This window comes from Leuresthes tenuis, unplaced genomic scaffold (assembly GCF_036924035.1).
Source record: "Leuresthes tenuis unplaced genomic scaffold, fLeuTen1.0.hap1 SCAF_9, whole genome shotgun sequence".
In the NCBI taxonomy this organism is placed as follows: Eukaryota; Metazoa; Chordata; class Actinopteri; order Atheriniformes; family Atherinopsidae; genus Leuresthes; species Leuresthes tenuis.
This window is the reverse complement of record NW_027325363.1, coordinates 4,265,434-4,282,204: the sequence shown is the minus strand read 5'-3', so window position 1 is coordinate 4,282,204 and position 16,771 is coordinate 4,265,434. Positions and strand designations below refer to the sequence as shown.

Here is a 16,771-nt window from a genome sequence, read left to right as displayed (position 1 = left end):
CCTTTGAGGCGACCTTCTTTGAATTGTTTAATATAAATGTCTTACCCTCTTTTTGAACGTTTGTTTCTACTGTTTTTGCTGCAGAACAAAAAAGCATATCAAGAAAATATTCAGGAATTAAACATTTGCTTTTCATCTTGTTTCTCATAAGATGTCAAGATGGAGATCGAGTAAAAGTAGCGAGACTTAAAATGAAAAAAGGAAAAAGAAAAAAACAACTCCAAGCAATAGAAGGTTGATGTAGGGAAGTCACACAAACACATTTGTGTACACATAAATGAAACAAGCTGTGCTCTGCGTGGGACCTCAGCAGCAGACGGCTGCACCCACAATGCAGGGAGAAATGCAAGATGAGTGGCCACATGTGTGTGGGGTTTTTTTTTTAACTGTGATCTGGGTGGGGAAGGAGGTATTTGTTGTATATAGCTTGCAGAGGTGTGTTCAATATTCTATATTTCTCATGCTGCTGTAACCTGTGATGTCGGATAAAATAAATTATTATGTATGTTATTAAAACGTCTGCAGTATACTTATGGCCTAAAATATAAGAAAAATCATGGATTGTTCCCATAAAAGCAGGTAAACAATGTATAGTTACTAAAAACAGAAAAATAAATAACAACAAATTCATTAATTGTACGTTGTGGATTGTGTAATTTTACGGAGAGTTTTGAGAACAAATGAAATTGCTATTTCTATCTGTGCACAGCCTTTTATGCAGCTAAGTTATTAAGGCCTACTGTACTGTACTCATCTGATACAGAAACCATTGAAGCTCCAACCTCCGACTCTCTTTAAACACACCATGGGACTACAGGAAGTAAGCTGAGGGTAAGTTTTGTTTTTTTAAGTGATGATGTAGTGGTCAAAGCTAGCTACAAGAAGGTGCAGCCACAGCTAACAGACCCACGCTAGACTATTGATATGATTCCTTCAGAAAAGTGTATGTTTTGCCGTTAGATAGAAAACGACATCGTGGACGAAACACTGGCTAGAACAACAGCAAGGTAACGTCAACAGTTGGAGCCTTCAGCGGTTCCCAGTAGCAACAAGACTTCTTAATGCTAATTAGCTCAATAGTTTTGTGCTGGATTGTACTCTTTTAGATGGTAGTTTTTTGTGGATTATAGACGGCACATTATAAACCTTTGTGCTGCAGTTTATAGGCTGCAAGTGTTAGGCAGCGAGCCTAGCGTTTGTGTTGTCTGTTTGTATCCTCTTTGCATTTGAAGTGTTGGAACATTTCATGGAAGCGGGGTGGGGTTAGGCAGGGGTGGGTTCATGCTAAGTGCAACTTCACATTATCATTCATAAGACAGCAGCTGTATGTTTGCCAGATGACTGAAACATGTCTTTATAAGGGTCTTTTGAGAATCTGAAGTGTGTTAAATCAGATTTAGAAGTGTTTTTTCTGCGCCTGGTGTTGTGATTCAGCCATGTTAGATGGAGTGTTATTGCTGATATGCTTTTTATATAGTGTGAGCTGCACATTAGACCAGGTAACGCAAGACAGCAGACTTACACAAGTGCAGAAACGGCCACATGGATCATTTATTTAATCTCCAGTGAATACTGAGGCACATGTGGTAGTAGAAACACTGAGAGCTTTTATTTCAACTGGATTACCAGAAGAGGGAAGTACTTTAACTTCATAAATATTGGCAGAAAATGTAATGTAAATATTAAATTAGAAGTTCTAGTTTGGATTATTATCACTGACATATTAGTGTTCAAGCAGCTGGAGATGGAGGTGATTGTTCTAAGCAGGGATGCCAGAGAGATGACCAATGAAAGAGGAAAGTTCTGAGTCTGTTATCCGTTTTTGGGCTTCCACTTTTTGATTTTTGGCAAGATGTTTTATCAGTTGAAGACCACACACACATCTCAGTTGTGACCCTGACTCCAGTCTACTTTTTAAAATTTTTATTTCTTACTTCAATACACAAGGGTTGCAAATCACTGATTTATTTTTCAACAGTGGCTTGTATTTAAAAAGCTAAACAGCACATTTAAAATCTAATCTTTTGGTCTTGTACCAAGAAAACTTTTTTCTTGACTGATACTATTTCAGACTTTCGTTGAATGTTTGAAATGGTGTAAACTGGAACTTTCTCATCCCATCAGTAAACTTGCATTATTGTGTTTAGCTGAGTCCGCATGCACACATGTATTGACGTGTCTGCAAAACTGGGCTCAGCACAAACATGCTGACACTTTAAGATGCGGGATCTCTCATTCATAACTTATCCTCTCTGTTTTTAACTTTATGCATCAGGCTCTGCTTCTCAGTGCCTTTTTTTTTGCAATGTTAATTGCTCTTTATTTAAGCTTAGTTTTGTTAGACATTTTTAATAACTGATCTGTCAAAGTCAGCTAGACCATAAATGCTTGTATTCAGAGCAGTGTAACTGTGTGTTTTTCTGTCTTCACAGCTGTAGCATGCTGGACATAGGGAAGTGGCCAGTGTTTGCACTCCTTCCTCCTGAGGAACTACGGCTTATCCGGCAGGCTTGTGTCTTTGGCAGTGCTGCAAATGAAGCTCTCTATGTCACAGTTAATGACGAGGTAACGTTTGTGCTTTAAGCAAGGGTTCCTTAATCCTCTAATTTGGACTGAGGTGTGCAGTTAGACTTAATAGAGTTTATCTTTTTCACAGTGTTGATTTGACCTGTTTTCTTTTATTTTGACAGTCGATTAAACAAAAGTGCTTCTGGCTTCTCACTCTCTGATATAAGGGGCAGTTCTCCGCGCAGAGATAAGCAGATAGAATGGGGTTATCTTTAGCCATATCGGCCTAATACCCAAGCAAGCTCTATTTTTATCCCATGGAAAGGTGCTGTACGTGCCTCATCTGTCTAGCTTTGCTCATTTGTTTGCCCCTGACACAGGTGAGGTTTCGGAGCAAACACTTGGCAAAGAATTTATTTTGGTGGGTTTTATTGAATCGATTTGATTAAGTATAGAATTCATGATTAATGTTATTAACAAATATTTGAACTACTATTAATAATGATAATAAAACACTGCTGTACATTTCTTACTGATGTTACAAGGGCTGTACAAGAAGGAATAAGGCAGATAAGGTTAAATGCTTGATCATGTGACCGTAATGATAAACGACAGTGTTTTGGGTAAGTTGTCTCACTAAGTATTCATAGGTGTATAAGTACAACCCCCTGACAAAAAATATGGAATCACCGTACTTAGAAGATATCTATTCGACCTATTTACACAGTAAGAATATAAAAATAAAACTCAGTTATGGAATGAAATTATTACCTTTAATAGCCGAACCTTCTGGCTTTGTGAAACATGCCAAAAAAAGTTGAGTTTTTCTAAAACAGTTTTTTGCATAATTTCTTTCAGATGAAGTAGAGAAAACAATTGTTGAATCGCTCAATTGTGAGGAAAACAACTGCCTTGTAATTTGCATTTCTAAAATGAATTCCTGCGTGAGCTTTGACACCCAAATGAGACAGCTGTTAAGAAACAGCTTGCAAAGCTTTACAGGCTGTTGCACCAGGCTGAGTTGCACGAACCATGGCCCAAACTGGAAAGCTGTCAGCGGAAACAATGGAAGATTAGAAAACTCTTTCAAGATGCCAGTTCAGCTCAGTGTGGCACAAGATGTTTGTTGTTTCCTGACAGTTATGTCTGAAAAAAAAAATCAAAGAAATATGTCTGAAAGAGAGAACACACAAATAAGAGATGAAAAACAAATGGGCACATATAGCTGGAAGAAGCTGAGATTGACAGAGAAGCCAAATCGTCCCTTACCAAACCAGAAGAAAGCAAGGTGACAGAGGGCTAAAGAGAAGCTGTCACGGACCGTAGATGGTTGGATTAAAGTGATATTCAGTGATTAGATAAAGAGAATTTCTTCGGTTTAGGTTAAAGGAAACCTATAAAGTTGACTGCTTGAAGAAAACGCGTTTCCACAATCACTGATGACATGGGTTTGATGACAGGTAAAGGAGGAGATGGCAGTCAGTACCTCGACGGCAGATGAACAAACTCACTCCATCAATCTAAAGGAGGTTTGGTGATGATGAAGTATTTTTTTAGGATAATGCAACTTGCCGAAGAGCATTCAAACTTTTCTTCAGGAAAGACTTATCAACACGGTGACGTGGCCAGCAAACACTTCGGATCTCAGTTCGGTTCTATCGCCATGTCTTTAGTTTTGTTATTTTATTTCATGAAACGCAGAATGAACATAATGTCTGTGAGTGCTTGTAAATACCTGTGAACACTAGTGTGTGGAGTATACGTTTAATTTCTAAGCATCGGTTGCACTTCGGCTGCATTTGCTGCTTGCAGGTCTTTGCTTTAGGCACCAACTGCAGCGGCTGTTTGGGACTCGGAGACCTTCAAAGCACTATTGAGCCGCGTAGGATTGATGTCTTGTGTGGAAAGAAGATTGTGTCCCTGAGCTATGGAACAGGACCACATGTGGTTATCGCCACTGCAGGTAATCGGTTCAGAATGTAACATTTCAGAAAAGCTGTATTTGTCCCCAAGGTGAAGGCAGAGGAAGAGAAAACCCATGTAAACAGAACCATACGAACTAATGTAGTTTTCTAATGGCTGACCATTGCAGCCACAACTTTATATCCAAAATTCACCCATTAAACCTTGATACTTTTTGTTGAAAGTGCTGTACATTTGTGAATCAAAGAAAGGGTTTAGCTGGTGTTATGCTTTTATGTTTGCATTTACTCATTGCACTCAGAAGTGTGCATCACACCACATTTGAAGCATAGCACCACTTTACACCAGCTTCTGATTACACTGAGCTGTGACTGATCATGAGTTGCAATTATGTTAAATGCCTCATTTAATTTGGTGCTGCATTGTCTTTTATCCAGGTGTCTTTACACTTTTTTTTACGTGATCTGTACAGCTAAGTCATTTTTAACTGACTCCACATCCTCTTTGATAGAGAACAGAAAGTCAGGTTCGACATACAGTTTGAGTTTATTCGTTCTCTCCCACTTTGGACGTGTTTTTTCTGTCATTCAGAAATATTTAAGCTCCATAAAAAAACAACATGTGATACCTAATGGGAGTAGTGTTGAGCTTTGGCTGTAAATCTGGTGAACTCAACTGTTTACAACATGAAGAAGAGTTTACCCACTGCTGTGTAGATGGTGAAGTATTTGCCTGGGGCCACAATGGCTACAGCCAACTGGGAAATGGGACCACCAACCATGGACTGATCCCTGCTTTGGTGTCCACCAACCTCCTTAGTAAGAGAGTGACAGAGGTGGCCTGTGGCTCCCACCACACTATTGCCCTCACCACAGATGGAGAGGTAAGTCAACCTCTCTTGTGTCCTCACTTGAGTGTGTTTCTACTCAGTACATCTTTGGACAATGAGTTTTTATCTCTGTGGCTAGGTGTTTGCATGGGGTTACAACAACTCCGGCCAAGTAGGTTCAGGGTCTACTGCCAATCAGCCAACACCACGTCGGGTCAGCAGCTGCCTGCAGAACAAAGTGGTGGTCAACATAGCCTGCGGTCAGCTCTGCTCTATGGCTGTTCTGGACAATGGAGAGGTACCGTGTCATAGAATTTTGAAGTTGTTATATTTATTCATTTACTTTTGGACAGTCGTGTGCCTTCATTTGAAAGTGGAGGGACAGAAAAGTAGACGGAGAAGACTCAAAGCTTGTATTGCCCACTTAACCAGTTAAGCTAACCTAAACCTAAAATACGGCTAAGATATGGCTCTCATTCCACTAGAGAAGTGGTTTGTAGCATACTTTACAACAGGCTATTGGGAGTGAGCCATAATCAAATAAAAAAAACACCCTCCACCAATGTCCTTGTGAAGTTATGTGCATACCCTGAATTTGTCTTTTGTAGATCTATGGTTGGGGCTACAATTGCAATGGACAGCTGGGTTTGGGCAACAATGGAAATCAGCAGACGCCGTGCAGGATCGCTGCCCTCCAAGGTGTCAACATAATCCAGGTAAGTTGGACTTTTTCCTATTACAAGAGAAATGTGTATTTATCTTGAATTTTTTGGCAGCAACACGTCTCAAAAAGATCGTGACAGAGCCATGTGAGTAGCATCCCGTCTTCTGTAAAACTGTCTATAAGCACCTGTGAACTGAGGAGATCAGCCACAAAGCAATCTTCAAGATAAAATTCTTTTGTAACAGATGCAGTGTGGTTTAAAATATGCAAGGAGAAGGCATCATCTGTGCAGGAGCCTGTATTTAACTTTCAGCTTTGATGGTACCTTTCCAGATGTGCCAGTTCCATGGCTGTTTGTGGAGGTCACGGTGAGCTGCGTTCACAGACAGTGGTTTCTGGAAGTGTTCCTGAGCCCATGCAGTGTTTCCCATGTCTGTTTTTAATGCAGAGCTGCCTGAAGATCACAGACATCACTGATTTTCAGCCGTGCTCACAGACATGTCTAAAGGTTGTTTGAGTCTTCTGATGATGAAATGTTCTATAGAAATACTACAAAACTTTATGTTTGGGAGCACTGTGCTGAAAGTGTTCCACGATTTTTAGATACGCCCAGCTTTACTTGTAAGAGACTCTGCCTTCCAAAGGTGCTCTTTTTCTACACAATCATGTACCTGAGCTGTTGCCAATTAACCTTAATATTACTATCAACATGTTCCTCCCTCTGTTTCTTTTATAATCGCACTCTTTCCGAGCTTTTTGTTGTCCCCAGCTCTACTTTTTTGAGACATGTTGCTGCCATCAGCTCCAAGCTGAGCTAATGTGTGAATATCAGGAAATGTCAAATGTTCTGTTTTTCTTAACATTGTACACAATGTCCCAGTTTTTGTGGGTTTTTTTTTCTTGAAAATGCTCCTCCTTCCAAACAGGTCGCGTGTGGATATGCACACACGCTGGCGCTTACAGATGAGGGCTTTGTTTACGCCTGGGGAGCCAACTCATATGGACAGTTGGGAACAGGCAATAAAAGCAACCAAGCTATTCCAACTCCAATAAACACAGATAAAGAGAGGTTGGTACATCACTTTACGCTGTTCTAAAGGAACAGCATCATGTCAGTGACAGTCATTCATCACGGAGGGCTACATGATGAATAATAAGAGTTTTTCTGATCCCAAAGTAGTGTTCACTGTATATATGCTTCTATTCATCAATACTGAAATAATTGGTAAGAATTTATAAATGGATTTACCTCTTTTCTAAATGTAATGAGTGTATTTCTGTGCAAAAGCTGTGCATTACTAGTACTTGAAGGTTTGAATTCTGATTTGCTAGGATGGTGGAGGTGGCTGCATGTCACACCAGCCACACATCAGCTGCCAAGACGCAGAGCGGACAGGTTCTGATGTGGGGTCAGTGTCGAGGTCAGGCAGTGTGCAGCCCTCACCTCACCCATTTCAGCAGCACCGATGACGTGTTTGCCTGCTTCGCCACCCCAGCAGTCACGTGGCATCTTCTGTCAGTGGGTAAGTGCTGTGTACAGACAACTGAAGAAGATGTAGGGCTCATAGAGGTCAACACTTTTCAATAATCAAGGCAATTCAGTTGAATATTTCAAACTGTTAACCCTGTGACCAGTTGGGGATAATTATGCAGTTGGCACATATCTGTGTGTCATAGGTGCAAATTCCTGGAAGTGGTCTAAGAAATAAACAGGATGCTGTGTTTCCTCTTCATGTCAAACACATTCTTCTATGAACTCTGCTCAAACTGAGGAGCATTAACATTGTTGGAGCTTCATTTGCTGTTTACACTGTAAAGCGAATGATATCCCATAAGAATCTGTTGAATTGACAATCGCCAGTCTCATGAGAGGAGTCTTTTCTTTTAGAACCATTTGACTGTCGGGTCAGAGGAACAAATGGTGATGGGAATGTCTTTATTTGCCTGTATTGCCTTTCTGTTCTGTTATGAAAGAGTCGTGTCTATAACTTTTAAAGAAATTGCCTTTTAAATGTCATTTCTGTCATCTTTATAAGAAAATGTAATACCCTGTACATATGGTGTGTGCTGCTGGTTTACGCTGGAACTTCGCAGTTGTTACAAGACTTTAAAGTGGACACTAAACAGAATGTAGCACTTACCCAGTTTAAGGTAAAAACAAAAGAATGACTCAGTTCTCTGTGCTTTTTCCAGATGGAGATGACTACCTGACGGTCGCCCAGTCTCTGAAGAAGGAGTTTGACAGCCCAGAGATTTCTGACCTGAAATTCTTGGTTGATGGGAAATGCATCCATGTTCACAAAGCTCTGCTGAAGATCAGGTAAAATTCTAATTCTGATCTGTTCTAACATGTACAAAACAGTTTTCCTGTTTTCCTTTATGTGATGAAACCACAGTACAACATTACAGTTGCTTTCATGAATAGCAGAAGAAGTGAAACGGTGTCTTCTTCTTTTTATACTGGGCCTGTATCCTTTTGCACTCAGATTTTAACAAAACATTTTCCTTTTCACCCTCTTGAGAACAAACTGCTTCTCCATCCTGACTTTCATTTTGATCATGTGAGTGTATTTTTCGCTTTGTGATGCTGCGCTTCATCATAATTAATGAGAACACTTGGCAAACAATACTGGGATTTTCAGAGGAGGAGAAGCAGCCTTTTATCATGCTGAACTCTGTTCTTTTAAGTTTCAGCAACATAATAAAAATGATTTTGTCTCCATTATGAATGAAAACATGAGGAGCTTTAATCTAGGACAACAAAAGTAACATCCACTCGATGTATGCTGTCTTCCTATATTTAAACCTCATCTGGGAGACAGTGTTTCCTGTTAGTCATGGAGACGCAGGGCGGCCTATTGTTTCCCGTGTTTCTTTTTATAACAGCACTTGAACACAGAGTATCTGCATTCCAGGCCCTTGCTCTTTTGCACTGTCAGGAGGAAGGAGCCAGACTGTCTGCTCCGTCTCCCTTATTGCATATGCTCCCACAAATGTGCAATTGTGCAGAACTTCTACAAATTACACGTTAAAGATGCTTCCTGATAGAATGAAACTCAGTTGTTTGTTCTGCTGCGTCCTGAGAAGAACTGGTAGAGACAGTGTTTGGAGCTGACCGAGATTAGCAGTGAGGAGGATGAGAAGCGTTTTCAAAAATGTAATCAGGTTATCTGAGGCCCAGAAGGAGAGAAATATGGAAAAAGGCAGCGAGCTAGAACTTTAGTCTACCTCAGGGGGTATATACTGGAGATATATATATGTGTGTGTGTAATGCCCTTGAAAATGAATCTTGAGTTTGATAATGTGAATCAATAGAGTAAATATGTTGGGCTGCAAAAGCTGAGCCCTTTATTTACTATTTATTAGTATATATAGAGGTCCAGAAATATTTCAACACTGACTCAGTGTCAGTTTAGCTTCATATAACCATATTCAAATTAAAGCCACATAATGGATATCAGCAAAGGGCCGACTCTCAACGATAATTTGAGCCTGTTTAGATCCAAATTACATGAAGGAATTACAGTTCTTGGCTATGTAAAACCTGTTTTTAAAGGCTCAGTTGTATTTTGATGAATTAGCTTAACATGAAATAAGATTTTTTCTTGACAGACGTCGCCTGCCTGAAGTTAGGAAAGCACGGACATCACCAAAGAACTGTTTGTCTTCTTCGTAAAGCTCCCCCAGGCATGTGTTTTAGCCATCAGTTTTATCTTAAATGCAGCTCACTCAGGTTGACGTCAGGTGATTGGCTCTGCCGCTGCAGAATGCTTCACTTATTTAGCTAAAGAAACTTGTAGCTGCTTTCACAGTGTTGTTTCAGGTCAGAGGTTTTCTAAATGTAAGGCAGGCCTCCCCAGGGGGAATTCCTGAGTTTCAGGGGAGATGGATGGGGGAGATTTTTCTTGTTGACTTGGTTTTAATTTGCTGGCTCTTTCTATTGTTGTGTACTTCTGTTCTCTCCTGCTCTGTGAAGCACTTTGGGCTGCATGAAAGGTGCTATATAAATAAATAAAGTTTCAAGTCATTACTCTTCTTTACCTTTTCAAAAGAATAACGTGTGTTTTTCACAAAGTCAGAAGTGAGTTAGGACACAACATTTGCACATGTAGTGTGAAACAGTGTGAAGCTAAAACTAAGCAGACAGTTTATCTCTGTACACCCCATAATTCATCCATAAATGCTTCACGCTGCCTCCTCGTGTTTTAAAGGCAGTTCTCCGTTTCTAAGGCCTGTATCATGTAAATTTAGTCATTTTCACCAGTGTTCGAGGAGCCGACGGACGCCTCTGTGCCTGTCGGCGCGCAGCTCCAACGTTTGTAGGCGTGTGGACTGCGCACGTCGATTACTCATGCACCTGGATGTGTTTTCATCAAGGAGAAAAACACATCAGACAAAGACAGGGAGGAGCAGAAGAAAATCATGAACACTTGGGTTGATTAGGGACTTTGCAGGAGAACTGCTGTTAGCCACACGTTTCCGGTGAACTATAGAGAATTTACACACCCTTTCATGGGAAGCTTCGGTGTGGCTGACCTGAAGGCTTGTTTGAAAAAGACGGTGTGCGCGTTTGCAGAGTCCCTTTCTGTTTTTGGACATAGAAACCAGGATATGTGCACCTGGCCTCTGTTCTCTGTCTCTGTTCATCAGTCATTAACTTCCTTCTTGCTTTTTTTTGTTCTTCCTTTCGTTCTGGTTCTGGTTGATCGGTTCTGTCTTTTAAAGTTTTCGGCACAGTCTGTTGGTCTCAGCGTTCTTGGGTTTATGAGTGATTTGCATCCTGAGGTGTACTCTCTATTTTTTTTTTAAGTCTTCTCTTTATCGTAGATTTGGACAAACATATGTCCTCCCGTGAGTGGGATTTTTATTTATCATGGAAAGGATTCTGTGTTTATCCACTGCTGCTGTCTCCTGTTAAACGTGAGAACAAATAATATTTAATTTCCTGGTTAAACGGTATACAGTTGATCGATACTGTTTTTTTACACTATTGTATTACTTTTAGGATGCTGTTTGGTTCGTTTACACTGATTTCATGTCTGAAAAAAATGCTGAATTGGTCTGATCAAGAGGAATACTGGAGACTTGAGCTGCAGTAAGGTTTGTTTCATCTGTAATAGCTGGGCAAACACATGCTCATTCACTGCTGTGTTTTCTTCTCTTACCTCTCCAGGTGTGAGCATTTCCGTGCGTTGTTGAATGAAACGGATGAAGATGCCATAGAAATTCACCAGTTCTCATACCTGGTCTACAGAGCCTTCCTGGAGTATCTCTACACAGACACTATTAACTTGCCACCAGAGGATGCTATTGGTAAGCCTTAACGCGGAGACTTTACAGCCGAGAGAACCAGAAATTTAAACGCTCAGCTGTGTGTGTGTGTGTGTGCAGGACTTTTAGATTTGGCTACATTCTACCGAGAGACGAGGCTAAAGAGATTGTGTCAGGAAACGATCAAGAGAGGCATCTCTGAAGAGAACGCCATCACTCTGCTCTCTGCTGCGGTCAAATATGAGGCGCGGGTAAGCTTATAGCCCCTGACACACAGTCAGACACCATGGTGGTGGGGGCCTGCACAGTAGCTAGTCAGTTACACTCCTCAGCACTGACCAGATAGCCCTCTTCATTTTTAGGACCTGGAGGAGTTCTGCTTCAAGTTTTGTGTCAACCACCTAACAGCTGTCACGCAGACCCAGGCCTTTGCAGACATGGATCATGACCTGCTCAAGACCTTCATTAGTAAAGCCAGTCGCTACGGGGCCTTCAAAAACTGACTAGAGCGCCCCTGTAATGATGAACTCAAGAAGATGTGGTTTAATCCCACGGAGGAGAGCCAGCCAAAGTAAACAGCCGGTTGGTCAGCTCTTGAAAGACTTGTCACAGGGGATGTAAATACTGAGGAGGGAAATGGTTTAAGGTTTCACCTGCTAACTGATGCTTCTGTGTTATTCTTGTAAACCTCGTCCAAACACACTTGAGTGGGTTGGAAATATTGGGTTACTCCGCTAATCCAGTCACGAGCAGGCAGTGCAGGGGCTGAACAGGAAGATGTGCCACAGTAGTCGTCAATCTGTTGTTTCTCTGTCACTGACAACGGGCTCAGCAGAGTCTGTTTGTTCAAGTCTGTTAACACACAAAAGGGTGCCAGATGTCTGAAAATGCTTTCGACTAATCTCAACCGGTCACAAAAATCCATCAGACAAATTTCATAGCTCATTATGTCTCATCAGTGATGACATAAAGGGATCAGCAACAAACAATTGAGCGCTGAATCTACCCTTTTACACATTGCTGCTTTTCTCTTGTAGCCGGACCCTCATATCAGTCAGCTGATGTTGGCCGATCACAAGAATCTGTTTCTACGTTTTCTTATTTACACATATGAAAAGTTTTTTTTACAGTAACAGGAAGGAGATGAAGATACTTCAATAGCTTTAGTGTGTGAAATGAATAGCTTAAAAGTTATTAAATAACGGCCCCCACCCAGTTGTGTAACCAACTTGTATTTTGGATGCCTTGATTGTCCAACTTTCTGGATTAAAGTGTATTAAACTGTCTTCTTGCATTAGACTGGAACATGATGCATAAATTATTCGACAGCTTTGTTAATGAACAGTCTCACATTTAAGCAACGATGTTGTCACTTTGTCTTAGTTACTCATTCGTTACTTATATGCCATCCTAATCTATGGTCACCGCTTGGTATTGATGCTGACTGACATTTGGACTGATGAGAGCAGATGTGGTCAGTTCCAACTCTTTTTGGGTTGTTTTTTTTAAACGTACTATGACATGTGTACAGGTATTCTGCTGGAGGATGTGTGTGCTGCTGGAAACAATGCTTGACTCACACAAACATGTTGATTCTTGTGTTTCCTGATGGTGACGGTACACTGTACACTCATTTTTCACTTGAATTTCCTTGGAATTTGGTATGTTTACAACAATTTTTTTTATTAACTTATTGGCAGCGGACTTTTTACAAGGATTTGTTTTTATGTCTCCCCAGATTGCTCCTTGTGGTAATGATATCGTGCTAGCTTAGTGTAATTGATAGCAGACTCCATTTAAAGCTCGTGTAGGACCTCGAGGTAAAGCCCAAACGGAAATCAACACAGAGCTTCATTATTGCTTTAACAAGCCAATTAGTATTTTAAAAAGCTTGTGTTTTATCACTTTGTATGAAAAATGCTACTGACAGAGGCACAAATGGTAACATTTCATAATGTTATGTACATAAAATCAAAATAAACAGTTTCATTCTTGATGTATATGCTATTGCAAAACACACCTCGAGAACTTTATCGCAGAAATGGTAACCAGTTGGGGTCAGTGTTTGTATGTTTTGTTGTATGTTTGTTGGCGAGCTTTTACGTCACTGCTGATAATAATTTCCTGCATGTTAGGGTTGCTGAATAATAGGTCCACCTGCAACTATCATAAGAAGTGCACCATTTGATACGGTGTGTTGAAATTTCCACAGGAAGTGGCAGAAACCGGCAGGGATGAAGTGCGATTAGAGTGTGCAAACTGAAATGCAGCACGTGGAGTTTCATTTCTTCCTGCCAGAGCAACCTTCTGGTTTATTATACATGTGGTTGTGCGCTTCCTCAACGGCACATTTAACACCTTTTTTTTTTTTTTTTAAATTAAGTCAAAGTTGAAATGTTAATTTTGCTGAGACTGTTGAATAATGTTGATCGTGTGTCAACACCACAGTGAAATGTTAAAAGGCTTTATTATGAGTCCTAACAGATGATCATGTATGTTTAGGTGTTATGTGATGAATGCCAAATCATCACCAGAGAGATGACGATGATGCTAGATCTCCATTCTAGCCAAAGACTAATCAAATGAGTAAATCAAGTGATTCGTGTCGTAAATGCTGAGAGGAAACTGATGGACAAGTATCGGCTGCTTTCTGATGACAGATCTACCTAAACAGTGATTACCCAACTTTGCTATTTGTAGCAGGAATAACGCAGGTTGTTCTTAATATGTTTCTGTTTTTTTGTCTTTAAACCCAACATATGATGAATTAGGCTTTCAGTCATGTTAATGTTTTGTTTTTTGTGGACTAAACCGAGTTAAAACGTAGCTACGCGCTGTAGTAGTACCAAACTGCTCATCCTATCAGTGACAAGTTAAACAGTTTTACAAGTCAAATGAGGAAGTGTACACAACTGCTAACGGTCGCTGGCTCTCTGCCATGTTACTCTGTGTCAAAGTGTGAAATAAATCCTGATTTAGTTTTACACATCGAGGCACTGACATAAGAGGTTCAGTGGAGTAGAAAAGGTGTCAAGTGCCATGAAATGGTTATTTTATTTTAAGCACTTTGAATTGTTTTGTGCATGAAATGAGCTATACAAATAAATTTGACCTGACTTATTGAAAGTAGTCCAGACAAAACTCTACTTCAGTTAGGAGTGAATGTGCGTACTTTTTTTCCTCCAAAATAAACGTAGGGTTTTTTTCTTTGCAGCTTGGTCTAGTCTGGGGTAAATATAACACGCGTCTGATGTTTTGCAGTCTTAATTAGTGAGAAGTTGTCTGTTTGATGGAAGAGAACTTAGCGTCATCTTCTTTGTGGCTTCCCTTTTGTCTTTACCAGCTTGTGGCTCCTATGGTTGTGCCTTTTACCCAGTTTTATAAGCCTGTACGTAGTTAAAGGTTTAAGACGACCTTTTACTTTACATATTTCTGCATTTTGCTTTTACCCTTTCTTTTTGAAGGGAACAAGCATTGACCCCACGGTGTGAGGGGTTAAGACAGGAAGGGTTAAAACAGGAAAGACACTTAGTTGAGTGTTGAGAGACACTGCTACATGCTTACAGGGGGAGTCAAAACAGGTGGGATGAAGCCTAGTGGAAAAGTACCGGACACCGGGAGAGAGGGAGGAGTTTTCCCACACAGGGAGAGAAGATATGGGAATGGAGCAGAGATGGGGTACAAGGCCGATATCGGACCAAGGACCAATCGGGGAAAGCCAAGTCTAAACCACGGCTCCTCTCCAACGTTTGGACCACTAATGTATCAGATTTGTATGGCAAAATAAAAGCTTATTTTGTTTCTGAGCCTGGCAGAGAGAGGTCCACAGCGCTGTGTAACTTCAACCATTTAATAAATTCTGAGCTAGACCTGGAGTTTGTATTTCCTCTCTCAGACCGCGAACACGACAACGTCTATTGGCACGCCTGTTTCTGGCTGCTTCATTACCAGTCAATCTTTTTTTAGTCTCATGTGACTATAAACCCTAGAAAGAAACGTAAGTGGACTAGCTTCAGTACTCCTCTGCAGAGCTACTCAGGCATGCACAAAATAGCTCGGGAGGCTGGTGCGAGGCGTAAATGAATGGCGACATGAAAAAGGGAAACTGCCTCCGTGGTAATTTTTCCTCAGTTTAGCGAGTATTGCTTAATTAATTTGTGCAAACCAAGCAGAAATGAGAACTACATCTGAGGTTTTTAAACTTCTGATGTGGACACATGCCCACTCTTTACACTTGAACATTGTGGAATATTCTGCATGTACAATAGTTTCTGGTTAATCATCAGTCTAATCTCAAGTGCTTATATGTTTCCTGTTCAGCACCTAATTATAAGCTGTTCGGCCACAATGCAGATTTAGCTGCATCTTGTATTCAAACCAGTTTCAAACATTTTGCTCGCATCACTTCTCATGCTGCCGTTGATTTAGCACAACGGCGGTTTGTGGATTGAAAATGGGTCAATGTGACATTGATGATTTACCTCTTTAACCACTGTGCATGCAAAGAGAACTTGTGTGGGAGTGAAAATAGTTTGTGGGTGGGGAGTATTTGGTTTATAAAACAGTGAAAACTTTAGGTGATGAGCCAAAGATTTCCCTATAAAATGTCAAGACTGGTTTTGTTTTCACTTGTGATTTTCCAGAAAAGATTAGGATACAGATAAGTTGTCACGCATCTGACTGATCTTTGTGTTTCTGGTATATTGCATGAAGATATGTGTGGTTATCTGGGGGGGAAAAAAAGAAAGTCATTTCCCTTATTTTTATTTCTATGTTTAAACATTATTCTTGCTCCTTCTTTTATGAAATTTGTGTTGGGCCTACCCCCAGGAGGACTCGTGCCCTCAGTGGTTGGCGTATCTGCAGTTCTGTTGGATGAGCTGCCTCATTGTGGCCTGTTTGTTTGGGGATCCCCGCACAACATTTGTGCAGCCGCTGTTTCCACGGTGAACATGAGAGAGTGAGCCGGAAGCCCTTTGAAGCACAGTCAGATGGCCCAGAGAGCCTTTATCTCTGAAGACATTTGTTTTTCACTTTGCATTTTGGATGGTTGCTTCTTATTTTTACCTTTATGAAACACAGCCATTTATGAGAGTAGTCTAATTTTCTTCTTAAAGTCAAGTGCGAGTCTGACATCTTGACACCAAAGTCATGTCTCAAGTCTTTTTTTGGTAATCTGTTCCTCAGCTAGTTATTAAACATCATCAAAATTAATGACACTTAAAAATGTGATATTCCAGTTTAACATTGTGATGAATTATGTATTTACAGTAAGTATAAAAGCAAGTATCACCAGCTCTGTGTGAGGTACTTTCCTTTAAATTTAATAGATATTTGACTTTTCTTTTTAAAAACGATACTGTGAGACAGCAGATAATAGCCCCATCTTTGAATATAAAATGCTTATTTATAAGTAAGAAGAACAGACTGGAAATTGGACACTGATGGAAATATTACATTACACATTACATTGTCTCCTATCATTTTGCCCTGGATGTTACACACTAGAATTCTTTATAACTTCATACCTCACTACACCTCGGAGGCGAGCGTAATATCCTACTTTTAACTCCTCT

General features: G+C 40.4%; 1 protein-coding gene across 1 annotated transcript; it reads left to right on the top strand.

Moving 5' to 3' along the window:
• Positions 1–835: 835 nt before the first annotated feature.
• On the top strand, positions 836–12,477 carry rcbtb2 (regulator of chromosome condensation (RCC1) and BTB (POZ) domain containing protein 2). The gene is made up of 12 exons (XM_072391949.1): positions 836–1,007; positions 2,433–2,565; positions 4,321–4,471; positions 5,148–5,314; positions 5,400–5,558; positions 5,869–5,976; positions 6,851–6,993; positions 7,257–7,447; positions 8,118–8,244; positions 11,098–11,237; positions 11,316–11,446; positions 11,558–12,477. The coding sequence occupies exons 2-12, from the start codon at positions 2,440–2,442 to the stop codon at positions 11,696–11,698; spliced, it is 1,584 nt and encodes a 527-aa protein (XP_072248050.1). The 5' UTR covers positions 836–1,007; positions 2,433–2,439; the 3' UTR covers positions 11,699–12,477.
• The last annotated feature ends 4,294 nt before the right edge of the window (positions 12,478–16,771 follow it).